The following is a 22344-nucleotide window of genomic DNA, read 5'->3' on the forward strand; positions in this document are numbered from 1 at the left end:
AACTCCACGCACATTCTCATGTCTGCGTGGGTTTCCTCCAGGTGCTTCAGTTTCCTCCCAACAGTCCAAAGATGTGCAGGTTAGGTGAATTAGCCATGCTAAATTGCCCTCGTGTCCAAAGATGTGTAGGCTAGGGGGATTAACGGGGTAAATATGTAGGGTTCTGACATTAAAGCCTGAGTGGGATGCTCTGTCAAATATTGGGTCAGACTCGATGGGCCAAATGGCCCCCTTCTGCACTGTAAGGATTCTATGATCCTAGAGTCACAAAAAAGGATCCTTGGTTGAAATACTGGAAAATTGTCAGCTCCTGCAGAACTATATCCTAACATGAATCATTGAGGATGCAAGAGAGAAAAAGTTGAAGATGGAATCACAACCACACTGGAGGCCTCAAGGAGGGAAACTAAAAAAGTACTGCTAAAATGCTCCATAGATGGCTCCATATTAACTCCATAAAATTTGGCTTCTATCACATGTGTAACAGCTAAAACACAAGCCAAGTATCACAAAAATATTCATTTGTTTTTAAAAATGACTGCAAGATCCTGCATGCTCAAAATACACCTTATATTTTTAATTATGGTACGTGCAGTTCCTTTAAAAGTGGTTTAGGCAGTGTTTACACAGTCATAGCTCCGGGTGGCAGGACTTCCTGATTTAACAGAGTCCTAGATTCAAATATCTCATTCCCAATAAAAAGTAGATACAAAACAGAAAACCTTTGTGCAGTTAAGTTGTAACTGGTAAGCATAATCAAGTATCACTAATTTTAGTGCTTATGTACTCGAGTAGCCTTAACTCAGTACAAAGTGAAAACAATTTAAGTGAATCTTTTATAAAGTAACAGATCTAATCTAAATTGCAACAGTAACTCAATTTTTTTGTAAAAAAGATACAATAAAAACAATTTACAAATAAAACAGTGATGCTTCTATTCAATATTTTTGATCTACAAAACTTTGTGCAAAAATAGCCTGCCAAGTTTGTCAAGGCTTCTTGGTATCTCTGCATAGCTGACCCATATACAAATTGAAAAGGTTCTAACACTATTTGATATAACTAAACCAATGGGGTTATTTTAAGCATTTGTTTTACCTGAAAACTATGAAGAGTACACTAATGCACTATATAATCACCAAATTTTGTCCAAGCCAACTTAAATTTCCATTGCAAGTTACTGAATAAGGACTAAATTCTTTGATAGCACAACAACTTATTTGAAATGTTTATTTTACTCTGCTGCAACAGAATGATTTACTAAATGAATTAATCAAGATAATTAAATGTTAACGTATTAAAGTCACCATTTCATTCAAATCAGTTCAGGAAATAACTAAAAAGCACACACCCTTCCTTTTGATTCATGTATTTGTACGCAAGCTTAATCCAAAGCTGTACATCTTGGGGATTCTCCATCACGCTAGTTTCTAGATTGGCAATGTCATCAGTCTCTGCTGTAAAATACCGAACGTCGTCTGGGGTAATAACTGCGTCCAAAACTTGAGACCCAGACCATGGATGTTCCACAGACTTGGCTGAAACATAAAAGATATTATTTGGTTTTTGGTTCCACAGGAAAAGTAGAGATCCAAAGTGGAGGAACTGAGCATTTAAGAAAATACTCTCATGAAAATGATTGATTTTATGTGATAACGTCATTTAAAAACTATTGCATGTTACATATGCAGTTTCAGAAATATCATATTGTCCCAAACACACCACCATCTTTTTTCCACCCATATTCCTGGTTGAGGCACCAGTTCAGTCAAACCCCAAAATAGACTCCAGCTAACCCGATCAAAAAGGCTTCTCACGTTGCCACAAATTTACTTTAATTTAGTGCAACTCACAGCCATATCCTGCCACTTGTGTATTAACAGACTAACATTATGCCATCAGATCACCATCAACTTTGATAATGCTGTAGGTGAATGATTTTTAGTTGACTTTTTATTGTTCTTTGCATCAGCTTGCTTAGTGCTGTGTGCATTTGTCAGGCTTGAGTATTTTGAACAAAGGTACGGTTTTCTGTTTTCAAGCTTGTTGGCAAGACATCGTTGGTCAAGTTTGGTTGTAATACTGAAGGGCTTTTTGTTGTTGGAGGGACGAGATTTGTTGCATGATATCATTAGATAACTCCTAACGTTTCCTGTTTTGCAAGCAGATAAGCAGAAGAAATCACTTGCCATATCTGGTTAAAAGTTGTCATATCTGGTTGAAGTCTAACAGAGATCTAAGCATCAGAGCTGCCCAAACTCTTAACACTAATGAAAGCTTTGAGAATTCTAAAGGATTTACCAAACATCACAGCTGGAAGGAAATTATTTTCTTTAGCTTTAAAAAAATTCAGCAAGATGAAGCTGTAAATGAACAGTCAATTTGTGCTCCAAAGTCTGGTAAGATAAGGCACTTGGAGAAATAGGATGCACAATGGCTACCATGCACTCCCAGATGCACATATAATGATGCAGCTTTAACATTAGAACAATTTTAAAAGAACATGAACCATCTGGTTAAAGACTAAGATCAGTGTAGGCAACATTAAAAAGCTAAGAGTGCTGTTGGCATTAAGGAAAGAGGTAGGAATTTTTTCTTCAAAAGTACCAAACATTAAACATTTTAAGAAGGACCCACAATGAAATTCCCTCCGACAAATTTTCACATTAATTCAATTTTTTTTTATTTATGGACATACTACTTTGAAGGAGCATCTTTGATTTAGTCAAAAGGGCCAGGTGATCAGGAAACAAAACAGTGGTTACCTTCAGCCCAGAGATCATTCAGCACAAATTTCATCGTACTGTTATGTCATCAATTACTGCACAACCTACTCCGTTTCTTGCATTAAAACAATGGCTACAGAATGGCTTCATTGGTTCTGAAGTTCTATAGGACATCCTGAGGTCATGAAAATGCTATACAAATGCAAGTTCTAAGCTCCTGAATTTAAGTGCACTTTGCATACTTCAGTTTGCCAGATTAAATGCAGCCATTTTCAAATCCTGTCCCAGGTCTGGCAAAATAATTAGAAGTACCAGCATGAGATTCTCAAGAGTTAATACCAGGTGTATGTTAAAGGTTGTTTATTTGAATTGTTGCTAAGGAAAAGATTTATTGATGTATTTTTATCTGCAGTAAAAGGAAGGAGGGAAAATTCCACTTATACAATAAACACTGTATAATCCACTTATCAGGACAATCTGCTATCAAAGGACACATGGAGGAGGACTGTGCTATTAAAATCACACCATGGAATGAAATACTGAACAGGTGAACCATTTCATTTGTACATTGCTTTATCAAAGATCCCCCATCACATTCGTTAAAAGAACAGATGCCCACGTATTCAGAATAGATAAAGATTGCATTGTCCAAATATTGCAAAAACAAAATCAAATGGCTTTTAAAACTGACTCAAATCTTATCTACAGAAAACTTATGCATACCATATCTTATTGGTCCAGAATTTTGTTCATCATCACTGTTGCTATTGGTGCTGCTTTCAGAAACTTGTTTTCTCGAAAGCTTGGGTTTCCATTTCCTTCTGTCTTTGAAAGTTGTGTAAGGAGGTGCTGAAACAAGTGAACATTACTTTCATGCGACAGTTTTATGAAAACCTATTATTTCTATTGCTTAACTTTTAAACTCAACATTCTTATATCAAGTAATCATTTCCACACACAACAACTTACGTCAGTTTTGATAAAGTAGCACGTGCATGAATACATTTGTTCAGTAAATATCAAACTGCATGAAAATCACAAGTGTTTGAAGAGGCCGTACTAGTTTATTTCACAAAGCATTTGCTTTAATGCACTTCAAACCATTTCAAAGTTAAGTCAAATGTTCCACTCTTATTCTGACATTTTTCCCCAATTAATTCAAAACACCAAAGTTTATTGAAAAATATTTACTTCAGTTTATTTCCATTTGTTGTATGTTGACATAGATGTCCATATTAGAACTTGCAGAAATAGAACATAGAACATAGCAGCGCAGTACAGGCCCTTCGGCCCTCGATGTTGCGCCGACCAGTGGTACCAATCTAAAGCCCCTCTAATCTACACTATTCCAATATCATCCATATGTTTATCCAATAACCACTTGAACGCTCTCAACATTGACGAGTCCACCACTGCTGCAGGCAGGGCATTCCACGCCCTTACTACTCTGAGTAAAGAACCTACCTCTAACATCTGTCCTATATCTCTCACCCCTCAATTTAAAGCTATGCCCCCTCGTGCTAGCCAACACCATCCGAGGAAAAAGGCTCTCACTATCCACCCTATCTAATCCTCTGATCATCTTGTATGCCTCTATTAAGTCACCTCTTAACCTTCTTCTCTCTAACGAAAACAACCTCAAGCCCCTCAGCCTTTCCTCATACGATTTTCCCACCATACCAGGCAACATCCTGGTAAATCTCCTCTGCATCCTTTCCAACACTTCCACATCTTTCCTATAATGCGGCGACCAGAACTGTACGCAATACTCCAAATGTGGCCGCACCAGAGTTTTGTACAGTTGCAGCATGACCTCCTGGCTCCGAAACTCAATCCCTCTACCAATAAAAGCTAACACACCATACGCCTTCTTAACAACCCTATCAAACTGGGTGTCAACTTTCAGGGATCTATGCACATGGACACCCAGATCCCTCTGTTCATCCACACTACCAAGTATCTTACCATTAGCCCAGTACTCTGTATTCCTGTTACTCCTTCCAAAGTGAATCACCTCACACTTTTCCGCATTAAATTCCATTTGCCATCTCTCAGCCCAGCTCTGCAGCTTATCTATGTCCCTCTGTAACCTGCCACTTCCCTCCACACTGTCTACAACTCCACCGACTTTAGTGTCATCCGCAAATTTACTAATCCATCCTTCCACGCCCTCATCCAAGTCATTAATAAAAATGACAAACAGCAGTGGCCCCAAAACAGATCCTTGCGGTACACCACTGGTAACTGAACTCCAGGATGAATATTTCCCATCAACCACCACCCTTTGTTTTCTTACAGCTAGCCAATTCCTGATCCAAACCACTAAATCACCCTCAATCCCATGTGTCCGTATTTTCTGCAAAAGTTTACCATGAGGAACCTTATCAAACGCTTTGCTGAAATCCATATACACCACATCAACCGCTTTACCCTCATGCACCTCTCTGGTCACCTTTTCAAAGAACTCAATAAGGTTTGTGAGGCACGACCTACCCTTCACAAAGCCGTGCTGACTATCCCTAATCAAATTATTCCTTTCTAGGTGATTATAAATCCTATCCCTCATAATCCTTTCCAATAATTTGCCCACAACAGAAGTAAGGCTCACCAGTCTATAATTACCAGGGTTGTCCCTACTCCCCTTCTTGAACAAGGGGACAACATTTGCTATCCTCCAGTCTTCTGGCACTGTTCCTGTAGACAATGATGACGCAAAGATCAAAGCCAAAGGCTCTGCAATCTCCTCTCTAGCCTCCCAGAGAATCCTAGGATAAATCCCATCCGGCCCAGGGGACTTATCTATTTTTACCTTTTCCAGAATTGCTAACACCTCCTCCTTATGAACATCAATCCCATCCAGTCCAACAGCCTGCATCTCAGTACTCCCCTCAACAACACTGTCCCTCTCCAGTGTGAATACCGACGAAAAATATTCATTTAGTGCCTCTCCTATCTCTTCAGACTCCACGCACAACTTCCCACTCCTGTCCTTGACTGGCCCTAATCTTACCCTAGTCATTCTTTTACTCCTGACATACCTACAGAAAGCTTTAGGGTTTTCCTTGATCCTACCCACCAAAGACTTCTCATGTCCCCTCCTGGCTCTTCTTACCCCTTTCTTTAGGTCCTTCCTGGCTAACTTGTAACTCTCAAGCGCCCTAACTGAGCCTTCACGTCTCATCTTAACATAAGTCTCCTTCTTCCTCTTCACAAGAGATTCAACCTCCTTAGTAAACCACGGTTCCCTCACACGTCTGCTTCCTCCCTGCCTGACAGGTACATGTTTATCAAGGACACATAGCAGCTGTTCCTTGAACAAGTTCCACATTACAATTGTGCCCATCCCCTGCAGTTTTCTTCCCCAACCTATGCCAGCTAAATCTCGCCTAATCGCATCATAATTTCCTTTCCCCCAGCTATAACTCTTGCCCTTTGGTATATACCTATCCTTTTCCATTGCTAAAGTAAACGTAATCAAATTGTGGTCACTGTCACCAAAGTGCTCAGCTACCTCCAAATCTAACACCTGGCCTGGTTCATTACACTGTACCAAATCCAATGTGGCCTCGCCTCTTGTTGGTCTATCTACATACTGCGTCAGGAAGCCTTCCTGCACACAGTGGACAAAAACTGATCGAAAAAATATTTTCGCTCTCACTCCATTCTCATCTGCAGAAGCTAATTTGCACTGTTATCGTGCTTTAACCCAAACATTCATTATTCATGGATGTCTGCAATATGCTGTTCCGTCATAATGTGCATCAGTGCCAATGTGCCAACTCTCAATCAGGGGCAGGTGCACTTTTATCAGACTAGCAAGCCAGAGGTTAGATGTTCAAATTCCACCACTAATAAAGTTGTGAACTTGAACACAATAAGTCTAGTAATTTGTGGGCTATAAAGTAATTATTGTCAAGACTGAAGTGTGAGAAAATAAACTGTTACTTACTGTGACCTGTACTCTCATTCACTTTGCTGACAAGCAAAACAGCCATCTCATCTGTCGTCATACGATCCTTGTTTTTGCCAAATTGTTTATCCACATAATTTTCTTTGCATATTAAAAAAAGTTGATTAATTTTATGCTTTGAATGCAATATCTTCAACTAGAAACTTTTCGTATAACATTGTATACAAAAATTGAGATGAAATTTTTTTGACTACCTCACATTTTATAAATCAAAACCATTTGCGTAAATATCCAGACAGTAAATCATAATTTTATTACCTGCTGCAACCCTGATTTCTTCATCTGTACTAAAATCCGAACATTTAATCAGAGATAAATTGTAGGAGAGCAGATCTTGAAACAGTTGGCATTGATTTAAAATGCAGTCTCTCATGTGCTGCCTAGACAGAAGAAAAAGATATTCTAGACTTTAATAGGTCTATCAAAAACTCCACGTTACAAATCATTATGTTGAAACCGGCGTAATGATAAGTCCTCAAGTTCAGGTTACTTTCGCAGTGTCAGGACCAGCATCCAAAATCATTCCAACTCCAAATATTAACCTTTTAAGTAAACAATGTGGAAAAAGAGTTTCCAATTCCTAATAAAGCCTAATTTCATTGATGCTCTGCTGATTAACTAATTCACATTGACAGAAATCACAAATCTCAACGATCATTTGTCTCAAGTTTATATACGCATACATTATTAAAAACTCATTTAAAGGGAGTTTCCAATAGTCCTGCCATTTTAAGAAAAACATTTTAAGCATTACATTTTTAGTGTAAACATACAGCTAAGGTAGTTGGCCTCCTAGAAGTTTGTGCTAGAACTCTTACTGCCAAAGTGTGTACATTTTTCACCGCACCATTGATTTTATTGAACTAATTTAATCTTCATGTGCAAGATAAAACAGTATATACGTACCACTGACAATCATCATCATTGCATGTACCAGTTAAATCAAATCGACAGAAACACTGTTTAGGCTCAATCAAGTTGCTATAGGATACTGAACTAATCAGAAGTTTCTCCTTGTTTCGAAAGTACGGACTGAATCTGAAGAAAGAGGTTTAAAAACAAGTATATATAAACAATGGAGCAAAAACAATGGCAGCCCTTAAACTAAGGAAATAAACTACACAATTCAGTCTTAAACCATCTTAACTATAATATAAAAAAGTCATTTGCCAATTTCAAATGTGCACATTTACCAGCCAATAAATTTTCTCTAATGCCAATGTTACAGTACGGTTAGATGTGACAAGTTCCACGTATCCAATTAAGAATAAACTCTACAAAATTGGTTTGCTATGCTGTGAGCAATTGTCACTGGAGTACTCAATAACTAAAATCAAAAGAATGCGTCAATGTATCCAATCCTTCCTCAGTATTTTTTTAACTTAAATCTGTTAACAAATCACCAAAGGTCCCGTCTACTTCAATGCATGCTTAGGTCAGGTATAAAACCTGAACTATCATTCATCATCACTGATGTCTGCTGTCTGTGAAACAACTATCCAAACAGATAGCGGAATAGCATGTTTATACTGTAAATATACAAGCAATCTGCTCAGCTCACATGCATTCCAGTGTGCTGTTATGACAGAATAGAAAGGCTGCTCTTCTGCATTGATGGTAACAACAGTAAACCTACAGATAGTTCGTGAAGAAGGGAAAAGCTAGAGACTTTTATTGTATAGCCACCAAGAACTCAATTGGAAAATAGCTCCTTTACCCAGAGTGGTGAGAATGTGGAACAAGGCACAAAAGGGAGAAGTTAGGGTGAACAGCAGAGATGCATTCATGTGGGAGCTAGATATGCATGAGGGAGAAGGGAGTAGAAGGCTATGCTGACAGAGTTAGCGGAGGCAAGACTGGAGACAGCCTCCTTTGAACAGAGGCAGCTGTTCGACAGAGGTGGCTTAATAAAGGTGGACAAGATTAAGAGGGCCCTAGATAGAGGAGACAGGGGTGGCTTGTTTTGCCTCGTGGAGAGATCAGTTAGCAAGAAGCACAAATTTAAGGTAATTGGTAAAAAACATTAAAGAGGAAACTGGGCAAAAGATTTTCACCCAGAGGGTGGTAGGTGTCTGGAATTTGTTTCCTGGATTTGTGACTGAGGCAGAAACCTCAAGTCATTTAAAAGATACCTGGATCCACACCTGAAATGTGGAACCTGCAAGGTTATGGCCTGGGTGTTGGAAAGCAGGACTAGAATGGACGGTTAGTTTTTTTTCCAACCAGCACAGACACGATGGGCTGAATGGTCTTTTTTTGTGCCGTAACTTCTGTGGTTCTAAATGAAGCATATATGCTAGCATGGGCTGGTTTAGCATGTTTATACTGTAAATATACAAGCAATCTGCTCAGCTCACATGCATTCCAGTGTGCTGTTATGACAGAATAGAAAGGCTGCTCTTCTGCATTGATGGTAACAACAGTAAACCTACAGCAGAAATGTCAGAATTGCCAGTAATGAAATACTACAACTGTCTTTATGAAGCAAACTTCCTGATACATACTTTAGCAAGCACAAAAATATAGCATCCAGAATGCTTGATATTTTAGAAAGTTTACTCATTAATGATAGGAAGATCAACTTGTGCATGCACCAATTTTTAATTTGGACTTAGAAAAACGTTGATGACTACTACTGAACTTCCTTTTTCTCCAGTACATCAAGTCAAGTGTCTGAGCAGTGTAATATACTGAAGGGCAGAATTAAATATTTTAGCAATTTAACATTAAATTAAGAAATGCAGTTGCATGCTCATCTTAATACAACTATGTGAATCACCACCAAACAAGTTTTCAGTGTATTTGAAAGTATGACTAGCTCGCTTTTAAAAAAGTTGAAACACGTTTCTCAAAATTCATATTAAATGCAGTATCTATTGCAAATGGATCTTCCATGGCACTGCTCAACTTGAGGAAACTTCTAAGCTATGCAATGTATTCTTGCCATAGCTACCAATTTACAGCACTAAGTTAAATCCCAACATTCATTCTCTGATGGGCCACAATTTCTTCCATTTAAATACCAGGATCAATAAAGCAATTGCCGACTGCACTTTGCCCAAACTGCTTACCCTGGCCACTGGTTTTATTTCACTCCCAAACAATCTCAGGCACAAGCAGACTATTCATAACCTTGGCATCCAATTTAACCAAACTGATCTGATGACCGAGGATCCACAAATTCCTACTGAAACCCCTTTCTCCTCCTTCAAATCCACCATTGACCAAGCACTTGAACACCCCACCCAATACCTCCTCATTTGGCTTCCGGTTTATCTCTGAACTATAAATTTATTTTTTCTCCTTTGCTCTTTAAATTCCAACACAGTTTTATCAGGACTTAAGTATTCAACATTCCAATATATTTTTATTACATACCTGTAAGATTTGAAGACCAAAAGAGGGCTATTATATGGTCCAAATGGAGTTGGTTTCAAATCAACTTGTCTTGACTGTGCCAATACTACATCCAAATCCACAGGAATCTCCTGCAGAAGACAGCAGTTCCTTTTATATAAAAAAGTACAACCACTTTGAAAAGCCATTTTTAAAAAGAACACTTCACATATTCTGTGCTTTAAAGAACTATTCAGAAAGAAAAAGGTTACTTGTGCAGTAAGTATCATGATCAAAAATTTTCCAAAACATATTTTAAATGATAGTTTTGATGGCTTGAAATAACCTTTAAAAAATTGCAATTCCACTCTAATTATGTCAATAAAAGGCAATTTCCTTATTACAGTGAGCTTTGATCTGTGGTTAATTGAGTAATATCAAGTCACAGAAATTTTCCAAGTGTCCCTAGGTCATCATAGTTTAGTTTTCTTAATGGCTTATATCCACAAATAATTTTGCGGCTGTGTGCAATGAATTCCAAATTTAAGAGCAATCCTCTAAAGGTATTAAGTATGCAAGAACCGCCTGATGAAAGCAATTCTCTGAAGTTTGATCATAAGCCAGTATACAGAAAAGCCTACTTTGGACTTCTCCAGTAAGACCAGGTATTCTTTCTAAAGTTAAATGCATGTTCAGTACAATTCATTTATATAATTAAGTCCAGTTTCCTGAATATTCAACTTCAACAGCACAGGGAGAGAATCACCTTTCCAACTATTAACTTATGTCACCCTTGGCTTACTGGGTAACGTTCTCACCCGGTTGAGTGCGAGACTGGAGTACAAATAGCTAGGCTGACACTCCAGTGCAGTGCTGGGGGACTGCTGCATTTTTAGCACTGCTGTCTTTCAGATAAAACATTAAACGACACGGTAGCAAAGTGGTTAGCTCCGCTGCTTCACAACTCTAGGGACCTGGGTTTGATTCCTGGCTTGGGTCACTGTCTGTGTGGAGTTTGCACATTTTCCTCGTGTCTGCGTGTGTTTCCTCCGGATGCTCCGGTTTCCTCCCACAGTCCAAAGATGTGCAAGTTGGGTTGATTGGCCATGCTAAAATTGCCCCCATGTGTCCTGAGATGCGGAGGTTAGAGGGGTTAGTGGGTAAATATGTAGGGATATGTGGTAGGGCCTGGGTGGGATTGTGGTCGGTGCAGACTCAATGGGCCAAATGGCCTCTTTCTGCACTGTAGGGTTTCTATGATTCTATGAAACTAAGGCTATATCTGCCTTCTCAAGTGGATGTAAAAGATCATACGGCACCACTATTTAAAAGAGCAAGTGATCTATCCTGTGCCTTAGCCAATACTTAACTCTCAATCAACATCACAAAAATGATGACCTGACTATTACCAAATTAGCTTTTGTGGGGCCAAAAGAGAAGATGCTGGAAAATCTCAGCAGAACTGGCAGCTGGAGAGAAAAGAGCTTTGACAAAGGGTCATCTGGACTCGAAGCGTCAGCTCTTTTCTCTCCTTAAAGATGCTGCCAGACCTGCTGAGATTTTCCAGTCTTTTCTCTTTTGGTCTCAGATTCCAGCATCTGCAGTAATTTGCTTTTATCTAGCTTTTGTGGGAGCTTGAAGTGCATTGATTGGCTGTCATGTTTCTTACATCACAACAGTGACTATTCATCAAATGTTTGACCATAAAGTGCTTTGGGATGTCCTGAACTCAGGAAAGGCACTATATAAAATTAACATCTTCCTTTACACTTCATCAGGCGGCATGGTGGCACAGTGGTTAGCACTGCTGCCTCACAGCGCCAGGGACCCGGGTTTGATTCCCGGCTTGGGTCACTGTCTGTGTGGAGTTTGCACGTTCTCAGTGTCTGCATGGGTGTCCTCTGGGTGCTCAGGTTTCCTCCCACAGTCCAAAGATGTGCGGGTTAGGTTGATTGGCCATGCTAAATTGCCCCTTAGTATCGGGGGACTAGCCAGGGTAAATGCATGGGGTTGGGGCCTGGGTGGCATTGCGGTCGGTGCAGACTCGATGCGCCGAATGGCCTCCTTCTGCACTGTAGAATTCTATGTCACTAATATTAATACAGTAAGGAGTCTAACAACACCAGGTTAAAGTCCAACAGGTTTATTTGGTAGCAAACGCCACTAGCTTTCGGAGCGCTGCTCCTTCGTCAGGTGAGTGGGAGATCTGCTCAAACAGCAAACAGGGCATATAAAGACACAAACTCAATTTACAGAATAATGAATAATAATTGGAATGCGAATCTTTACAGCTAATCAAGTCTTAAAGGTACAGACAATGTGAATGGAGAGCGCATTAGCACAGGTTAAAGAGATGAGTGAGTAAAGCCAGTGAGACTTTGCAAGTCCAGGCAAGTTGTGGGAGTTACAGATAGTGTGACATGAACCCAAGATCCCGGTTGAGGCCGTCCTCATGTGTGCAAAGTCTCACTGGCTGTCCTGTCTGGAGACAATACACATCTCTTTAACCTGTGCTAATGCTCCCTCCACTCACATTGTCTGTACCTTTAAGACTTGATTAGCTGTAAAGACTCGCATTCCAATCATTATTCTGTAAATTGAGTTTGTGTCTTTATATGCCCTGTTTGCTGTTTATGAGCAGATCTCCCACCTACCTGACGAAGGAGCAGCGCTCCAAAAGCTAGTGGCATTTGCTACCAAATAAACCTGTTGAACTTTAACCTGTTGTTAGACTCCTTACTGTGTTTACCCCAGTCCAATGCCGGTATCTCCACATCATGACTAATATTAATAGTCAGAAATGGAAACAAAAAAAAATCACATTTGACCATCAGCTTCACAATGTCTGCAGTGCTTTGCATTATTTCACAACACAGGCAGATCAATTCCATTCTACTAACCTGACCGTACACAGGTTTCTCGTTTGAAGACACCCAGACTAATGTTTTCTGAAGTAATGTTTTCAAGTTGTCAGCCTCTCCATGAAGTTTTTTAAGATCATCAATATTGAGCCCAAGAAACAGTTCAGGCTCATCAAAGCTTTTCTTTGCAGGCTTGCTTAAAGATTCTTTTCCTTGATTTAGGTCTTTGTGCTTGAGATTTGGTTTAGTGAAAGAGTTTGATTCCCGGAATGACCGCCTTCGTTCCCTCAGAGATGGAGACTGCACTTCATCTTCAGCATCATTTTCTTCAGTATCGAGAGCAAGTTTATCTTGCGTCAGGTCATGCAGAGAAGGTTGGGACACCACAAATGAATGCTCTTCCTCTATGCCAGGTTGCCCAGCATTCCTCAAAGCCTGTGCCTCTTTCAGTTTTTGAATCTTCAACCGATACTCATACTCAAGTTGTTGCAAACGTTTTTTCTCCATAGCTATATATTCAGCAGATTGCTTCTTCAAAATTGCCACATGCTTAGATGAGCCATCCAACCGGATATTCTTGTTAGACTGAAGGAATAAAGCAAGTTTTTTTTTTAAATAATCAATGCGGTTAATGTTAAAGTTATCTAAATAGCATCTCAATATTAAGGATTAGAAGTTTAAAGTAATTTGGCTGTAATGCCAGAAGTAAAAAAAAATCAACTTGTCTCATCCTAAACAACGTTTCATTAAGAAACGAGTATAAAAGGTAAAGTTGCCAGATGACTATGGGCTGCTTTCCCCTTTGAGGGGGAAGAGCTGACTAGCAGTGATTGAACCGGAGGATCACCTCACCTCAGGCAAGGGGCAAGGCTGAGAAGTCGGGGCTTAATGAATAACCTCAGCTGGTACGGAAATTGAACCTACGCTGTTGGCGTTACCCCTTCATGAACGAACTGTCCAGCCAATTGAGGTAACCAATTCCCTATTAATGTTAAAAAGGCATCTAGCTAAATAGCATCGCAACATCAAGGATTATAAGTTTAAAGTAACTTGGCCCTAATGCTGGGAGTAAAAAGAAAATCAAAACGTTCCATCCAAAATAATGTTTCATTAACAAAAACCAATAGCAGATAGAGGTTACAAGCCCACTAAAACTCTGCATAGCCATTTACTTGTTAAAAGCACCTTTTTCATGTTTGTTTATATTTGATGGCACAACGGGCAATAGACAACATGTTTCAGATCCTATCACATCTAGCTAGAATAGAGAATTACATCTTTTGACTAAACAGTGATAGATTTGAATGATGAAGCTGCTTGACTGTCAATCTTTGCATCCAAGTTTTAGTTTAAAAACCAAAGATAAGTCTTAAATTTAAAGACTGCTATGCAGCAATATACAAAAGTCATTAAAATTAAGTACTGGTGCATTACCTAAGGTTTTCTTTTGGAAGTTACTGATTTGATGTGCCGATGTGTTAGCACAGCTACTTAAAATATAGTCTATAATGGCCATGTTTCTACAATTTCCCAATTTGCTGTGCATTTACGATTAGATTCCATTGATAAAGCAAGATGCTATGAAAAGGATGCACTATCCTCGGCAAACTGAAGTTAAGGATGGTATCAGGTTAAAAGGTGCACAAATGCTGTAAAAAGTTAGTTGGAGGCCAGAAGGTTCCCAATTTCTAAAGATTTCCCAAAGGGTGACAAAAAAAGAGCAATTGGAGCACGAGAGAAAACTGGCAAGAAACATAAAACCAGGTAGCAAAACTTTCTGCAGGTTTAGAAGTAGAAAAAGTAGTGGAAGTAACAATTGGTCCACTAGAGAGTGAGATTGGGAAATTGGAGAGACAAGGAAATGGCACAGACTTTGAACAAGTATTTTGTGTCTTCACACGGGAAACACAAAAAGCTTCCCAAAAATAGCAACTTTGGGGGCAACAGAGAAGAACAATCACAATCAAGAGAGAAAAAGCCCTAGGAAAACATGGTACCACATCATAATACAATCAGGCAGAGTTAGCATGGTTTGGGGAAAGGAAAGTTCTGTTTGACAAATTCATTGGAGTTCTTTGAGGATGTAACAGGCAGTGTGAAAAAAGGGACATTAGTAGCTGTAACGTATTTGGATTTCCACGAGGCATTCAATAAGCACTCATGGTATTGAGGGTGACATATTAGCCCGGATGGAACGTTGTTTCCTATTAGTTGACCAGTCAGCATGAAACTGTAAATTTCAGGTTGGCAAACTAGTGGCATGGTGCCACAGGGGCACTGGGGTCTCCTATTGTAAAGACCCAAATAAAGAGGCCAAATAGATTTTAGCCAAATTTGTCAACGATGCAGAGATTGTTGTGAAGAGGGTACAAAGTTGGCAAAGTGATGTAGATAGGTCGAGTGAGCAAATATTTGGCAGATGAAATATAATGTAAGAAAATGTGAGGTTGTTCACTTCAGCAGGAAGAATACAAAGTGGATTATTATTTAAACGGAGAGAGACTGTGGAATTCTGCAGTAAAGGGGGATCTGGGTATGCTTGTACATGAATTACAGAAGGCTAGTATGCAAGTACAGCTCATTAGGAAGCAAAATGAAGTATTGGCCTTTATTGCAAGGGGGATGAAGTCCAAAGGTATGGAAATGTAGCTGCAACGACAGGGTGTTGGCAAGACCACACTGGAGTACTCACCTTACCAAGGACTCTTAGGAATGAGAAATACATGTGAACTTGCCCGCAAATTATACATCCTGTGAATGAATTTTGAATCATTTTCAACTTACTACAAATGAATCTTGTTCACGTTTCCGCTTTCCCACTTCTCGACTGGCAACAGCTTTCGCTCGTGCAAATTCTTCATATTTTACTGACAAATTCTTCTTAACTTGTATTCGATGTTGTACTTTGTGGATCTAAAAGAAAACACTTCTACCATTATGGAAGTAGTCAAGATTACTCTACCAACACTCCAGAGGAACTGCTGCATTAGTAAAGATGCAGCCGTGTGAGGCGTCAAAAATCAAATTTTCATCTGCCAGTCCCACGATTTAGATGAATGATATGCAGGTGGAGCTCTCTGGGTTCTTGGGGAACATTATTTTGTAAGATCATTAAAAATAGTGTGCCCATTGAGCCTGTTCCACTATTCAGTCAGATCATGGATGATCTGATTGCGTCAGTAATTCCACATTCCTGCCTCCCCACCCTTATCAAAATTCGTTCCAACTCAGCCATAAATGTATTTAATGACCCAGCCTTTACTTCTTTGTGGAACACAATTCCAAAGACTAACAATCCTCAAAATAAATCTCTCATCTGTCTTAAATAGATGTCAATGTTAAACGGTGCCTCCTAGTTTCCCCATAAGAAGCATCCTCTCAATCACTATTAAAATGAACTTAACTGGTGATTCACACCTTGCTGTGTGCAAAATGCCTGCTGCATTCACTTGAATTAATAATGCAGTTTAAAGTAGTTCACTGGGTTTGTGAGGGTTTCCTCCGGGTGCTCCAGTTTCCTTCCACAGTCCAAAGATGTGCGGGTTAGGTGGATTGGCCATGGTAAATTGCCCCTTACTGTCAGGGGGATTAGCAGGGTAAATACGTGGGGTTACGGGCTGGGTGGGATTGTGGTCAGTGCAGACTTAATGAGCCGAATGGCCTCCTTCTGCACTATAGGGACTCTATGATTGGATAGTGCTTTATGGCTTTTGAGAGATGCCCAATATAGGAATAGAAGCCTATACACCAAAAAAAAACACAAGGCAACATGAACTAGAGAATTAACTGGCCTTTTGGTTTCCAATGTTCCTCTTTCCTGAAAATACTATTCTTGCTGGGGTAGGCTAGAATGGGACTCCTCTGGCATTATCCACATATTAACCTGGACAGTGATGTGCTCGCAAGCTATTTGATATGAAGGGTAAACTCAATCTTGACCTCTCATATGCCAGCAAGAGGTATTTCAACACAATAATCAGGAGCAGGAATCGAACTGATTCCCACCCTCTTCCCTGGGCCCAGGTCAAAAACCAACTGCATCATGGTAGTTGATTTTGACCCAGTTTAGAAGAACAAGTGTTTTTTAAACGTATCAATTCAACTTATGAAAAAATAGGAATTCAACTTGGAACATTTAAAGAATGGGAGAAGGGAAGTTCAAGAAAAGTTGTGCTGCCTACTTGTTCTTGAAGCTTTTTAAGAAGCATTCTGTTCGCATTCACAATCTTCTCAGCTGCCTGCAACTGTTCTTTATGCTTCATGTATTTGGCTTCAGCTTGGCGCAGTGCTTCTTTCTTTTTTGCTTCTTGTTGTAGCAGGTTTGATAAGAGAGATTCGTCTTTTGTCAGGAGGAGACTAAAATAAAAACAGAGCACCAAGTCTTAAACCTCAGGTTTGTTTTTAAGAGAATATAAATATAGTGGTGGAATGCATTGCAACATTATAAGAAACATTAAACATAATGGGGCCATTAGGTTACCAAATCTCAAGTAAATATAATAATTAAAATGGGTTTTGATTTGAATGTGCCAAGGAAGCTGTACCTTGCTACTGGAAGGTGCAGGAGGGACAAAGAATAGGTGCAGAAACGTTGTTGGCCTATTGCAGAAAATTGAGATATCTACAATTTTGCTCGAATTTTCCTATCCTTTCTTGAAGCTTGTATGACAGTGAAATCCAAGTTCTTTCCTGCTCTGTCGTTGTTTTGAGCATGAGAAACAGATGAACTTTGCTAGTCATAAATGCAGCAACTTAAGACTGCCTTTGGGAGCTCTTTAGAAAACACGAAAAGACATGTATTTTATGGTCTCACAAATTAGGGGATGTACCATTTATCTTCATTTAAATGGCAAACTAACTGAAGGTTGCCAGGGAATCACCGCAATGGAAACGGCAAATGATATACTCTTTGGTGGCACAGTCACTGCTGCTCAGCAAGAACTTGGAACAGAAAATCTGTTCAGGTGGAGATAAAAGATTCCATGCAACTATTTGAACAATTACTCGATTAAAAAGAACAGCTCATCTGGTCATTTATCTCACTGCTGTCATGTCTACAAGACATCCTGGGAAAGTTTCTATTATTAATGCAAGTTGGTTCAACATTATTTCTTCATGTTCAGACTGAAGGAAATGTACTTAACCTATTAAACACAACCACAAGAAAAAAACTTACTTGTGTTTTCTCAGTCTATCTTCAACGTCTGACAGTTGTTTGCTTATCACTGTTCGCTTTCCAACAGCATTTACATCAGCATTCGAGTGAACCGGTGATGGACTACCCTTCGACAAATCTAATTTCAGCAGTCGCTGCTTCTCACGACTAAATGAAATCAAACCAAACCAATCAGTACAACGGCACTGCATTAAGCACGGAAACTAATGAATGTTCTCCTGACAAACAGACAGCCTCCTCTGTTCATGCTTGGAAGAAAACACAAACAGAACAAGGTTGTAGTGTTTGGTACAAGTTGTAGTCAAAGGATTTAGGCTATATTGCCCAGAACCATGCCAGACATTCTTTTATCTTCACTTGGCATTAGTTTAGTTCAACAACCTCGCTGGAGTGAAGAAACATTCAGCTTACACTAACTATGTTGATTAGCTTTTAAAATTTACTAGTGATGTCTTCTTTCACTGGAAGTTCACAGAAATAGCTCACAGCACACAATGAATATAAATCGAGCAGATATCAAGAGAGGTTGAAAAGCATGGGACTGTGACAAAATTCTTCCGCACCAAAACCTGTTAAACAAGTTATGGGAATTAAATAGCCAGAATTGCACACATATCCAAATGACAAAGGTGAATCCCAAAAATATCACACGCACAGTAAAATTAAGCCGGAGGAATTTTGTTTAGCATAAAATGAAAAGAAAATTGGCAAAAATTATTAAATATTTACCTGATATTTTCTTCCTTTAAAAGTCTATTTTCTTTCTTCACACCCTCAATAAACCCATCTTTGGTTCCAGCAGGATCATTTTCTTTCTCTGCTTTTAGCCTTGGTTTTGGTTTTGAGGCCTTTAAGCAAAGAAAAAAATTCTGCCTTTATCTGTATATATTATGCTTTTCAAAAAGGCAATGATCAGTGCTCAGAAATTAAACCCGTATCCACTTTTAAAACAAGTGCTCAGATGTAGCATGGCAATTCTGTTGAAGTTACTCCATGTCACTGTGTCTGAAAAGCAGCCCCTACTGCAAAGGTGTTATTTTGTATACATCACCATAGGTTAGAACAGCATCAGAAGTATCATCCGGTTGGTCACAAAATGTAATAATCCTCAGCTGCCCCTTTTTCAAATAGCTATCCACTTATGTCTTTATTCTCGGTCTCTCTGGGCTGCTCTCTCAGGTCTGCATCTGCCGCATTTCTAGCTTGAAATCACGTTCTTTGCCACAAACGCTGGAACCAATCTCTAACATATCAATCCAGTTCTTTTGTGAACTAATATCTGCATAATTCTCTCTTTGGTAATGGTCAAGTAGAGCCCTGGCCAAAACAGTGTTAAGTACAGGCTTCACCATTACCCGAGGGGATTTCTGCTCTAACCCTTTGATTATATATCCCTATATTCAATTAACTTTCATTACTGTAACTGCACATTACATTGTTGGTTTTAGTGAGCTATCAATAACACATTTAGATCCCTTTACTTTATGCTCTGTAGCCTAAAGCCATTTAGCTTCAATTGCCTACTTAAATTTTCCCATATTACATGTAATTGTCACTCATCTAACTATCTTATCGATTTATCCAAATTATTTTCTATTTGATTTGCACCCTCTCTAATACTCAAGGAAGCCCCACCCATAAACTCCAAAATAATTACTACCAGCAGCAGGAATCAAATAATTTCTGTCCACTTTCTTGACGTTTCAATACATTGCATTCATAGATGTCAGACTTTTCCATCTTCATTAGCCACATAGGTAATATTGAGCCCCCAAGGACTTCTTGTAATGATTTAAATGCAGGTGATAATATATTTGTAACTTGGGTTCCCAATATGGACAAAGTTGGTGCCATAATTTAATATCTACCAAGTGTTAAAAGCTAACTTTCCAAATCCTCAAGCCCACAAGATACAACAGGACAAACCAACTGGTGAGAAACACAGCACTAAGGTTCAAATCATCTGGTTTTCAGAGAGTAGACCCGGGTTGGCTGAATCACAGGTTGGACATAACCATCCTTGTCATTTTTAATGGGAGCGATGGTGCTGGAAAGGTTCTCATCAGTCATGTGCATCCCTCTCACGCATACCTCTGCCATTCACTGCTCACACTTAGCTCATACATACTTGCCATCCATTAAAAATGACAAGGATGGTTATGTCCAACCTGTGATTCAGCCAACCCGGGCCTACTCTCTGAAAACCAGATGATTTGAACCTCAGTGCTGTGTTTCTCACCAGTTGGTTTGTCCTGTTGTATCTTGTGGGCTTGAGGATTTGGAAAGTTAACCATCCTGATGCAATGACTTCCTTGTTGTCTAAATGAAGTTAGCAAAGTCAGTGGCAAATTACTAACAGATTTTATGGTACCCTTAAAGAACAAAACTGAAATAATCAAAATTGACAGTTGTTACTGTTTCTAGGCAATTGATTTATCTTATTAATCCAGATAAAATTTAACCCAAAAAGTCTGGGGTAAAAAACGTCAGAAAAACCAACTGCGCACATCTAGCAATAAATATAGAGAAAGCTGGAAAGGGTAGCAATCATGGATAGAGTTAATATTTCAGGCCAATGATCTTTCCACATCCATCCTCAAACATTAACCATAGCGGCTGTCTGTCCAAAGTGTTTCCAGCATTCTAGCCCCGCGCCTGCCCGAGAGAATGGCAAGTGTGTATGAGCTAAGTGTGAGCAGTGAATGGTGAGAGGGATGCACGTGACTGATGAGAACCTTTCCAGCACCATCGCTCCCATTAAAAATGACAAAAAGTTAATTATTTTTAAACAGAATCTTTTCACTTATGACTATGTTAGCCATTCCGGGTTATCCTTCCTACCGTTATTTAAGAAGGGTAGGAAGGATAACCCGGGTAATTATAGGCCGGTGAGCTTGACGTCCGTGGTGGGGAAGTTGTTGGAGAAGATTCTTAGAGATAGGATGTTTGCGCATTTAGAAAGGAATAAACTCATTAACGATAGTCAGCATGGTTTTGAAAGAGGGAGGTCATGCCTCACTAACCTGGTGGAGTTTTTTGAAGAAGTGACCAGGATGGTTGACGAGGGAAGGGCCGTGGATGTCGTCTATATGGACTTTAGTAAAGCGTTTGACAAAGTCCCTCATGGTAGGCTGGTGAAAAAGGTTGGATCTCATGGGATAAAGGGGGAGGTGGCTAGATGGGTGGAGAACTGGCTTGGTCACAGAAGACAGAGGGTGGTAGTGGAAGGCTCTTTTTCCGGCTGGAGGCCTGTGACTAGTGGTGTTCCGCAGGGCTCTGTATTGGGACCTCTGCTGTTTGTGATTTATATAAATGATCTGGAAGGAGGTGTAACTGGGGTGATCAGTAAGTTTGCGGATGACACAAAATTGGCAGGACTTGCAGATAGTGAGGAGCATTGTCAGAAGCTACAGAAGGATATAGATAGGCTGGAAATTTGGGCAAAGAAATGGCAGATGGAGTTCAATCCTGATAAATGCGAAGTGATGCATTTTGGTAGAAATAATGTAGGGAGGAGCTATATGATAAATGGCAGAACCATAAAGGGTGTAGATACGCAGAGGGACCTGGGTGTGCAAGTCCACAATTCCTTGAAAGTGACGTCACAGGTGGAGAAGGTGGTGAAGAAGGCATATGGCATGCTTGCCTTTATAGGACGGGGCATAGAGTATAAAAGTTGGGGTCTGATGTTGCAGATGTATAGAACGTTGGTTCGGCCCCATCTGGAATACTGCGTCCAGTTCTGGTCGCCACACTACCAGAAGGACGTGGAGGCTTTGGAGAGAGTACAGAGGAGGTTTACCAGGATGTTACCTGGTATGGAGGGGCTTAGTTATGAGGAGAGATTGGGTAAACTGGGGTTGTTCTCCCTGGAAAGACAGAGGATGAGGGGAGACTTAATAGAGGTGTATAAAATTATGAAAGGCATAGATAGGGTGAACGGTGGGAAGCTTTTCCCCAGGTCGGTGGTGACGTTCACAAGGGGTCATAGGTTCAAGGTGAAGGGGGGGGGGGAGGTTTAACACAGATATCAGATGGACATATTTTACACAGAGGGTGGTGGGGGCCTGGAATGCGCTGCCAGGCAAGGTGGTGGAGGCGGACACACTGGGAACGTTTAAGACTTATCTAGACAGCCATATGAACGGAGTGGGAATGGAGGGATACAAAAGAATGGTCTAGTTTGGACCAGGGAGCGGCGCGGGCTTGGAGGGCCGAAGGGCCTGTTCCTGTGCTGTATTGTTCTTTGTTCTTTGTATTCCCAAGGTGGAGAGG

At 39.9% G+C, this 22344-nt stretch overlaps 1 protein-coding gene across 2 annotated transcripts in view; it reads right to left on the bottom strand.

The window, feature by feature from the left end:
• Window positions 1-22344, bottom strand: part of zfc3h1 (zinc finger C3H1-type containing) — a 65129-nt gene that overhangs the window by 14800 nt on the left and 27985 nt on the right. For both annotated transcript variants that reach the window (XR_013498723.1, XM_078219743.1), the window contains exons 11-21: window positions 18799-18917; window positions 18070-18216; window positions 17075-17249; window positions 15678-15806; window positions 12933-13478; window positions 10075-10184; window positions 7603-7734; window positions 6955-7076; window positions 6676-6777; window positions 3450-3575; window positions 1352-1538 (exon numbers count right to left, since the gene is read on the bottom strand). Coding sequence is in view for 1 of the 2 variants with exons in the window: in XM_078219743.1 (XP_078075869.1) it covers window positions 1352-1538; window positions 3450-3575; window positions 6676-6777; window positions 6955-7076; window positions 7603-7734; window positions 10075-10184; window positions 12933-13478; window positions 15678-15806; window positions 17075-17249; window positions 18070-18216; window positions 18799-18917 (1895 nt within the window). In the remaining variant the exon portion in view is untranslated. The remainder of the gene's footprint in view (window positions 1-1351; window positions 1539-3449; window positions 3576-6675; window positions 6778-6954; window positions 7077-7602; window positions 7735-10074; window positions 10185-12932; window positions 13479-15677; window positions 15807-17074; window positions 17250-18069; window positions 18217-18798; window positions 18918-22344) is intronic.

The sequence above is a fragment of the Mustelus asterias genome, chromosome 9 (assembly GCF_964213995.1).
Source record: "Mustelus asterias chromosome 9, sMusAst1.hap1.1, whole genome shotgun sequence".
Taxonomy (NCBI): domain Eukaryota; kingdom Metazoa; phylum Chordata; class Chondrichthyes; order Carcharhiniformes; family Triakidae; genus Mustelus; species Mustelus asterias.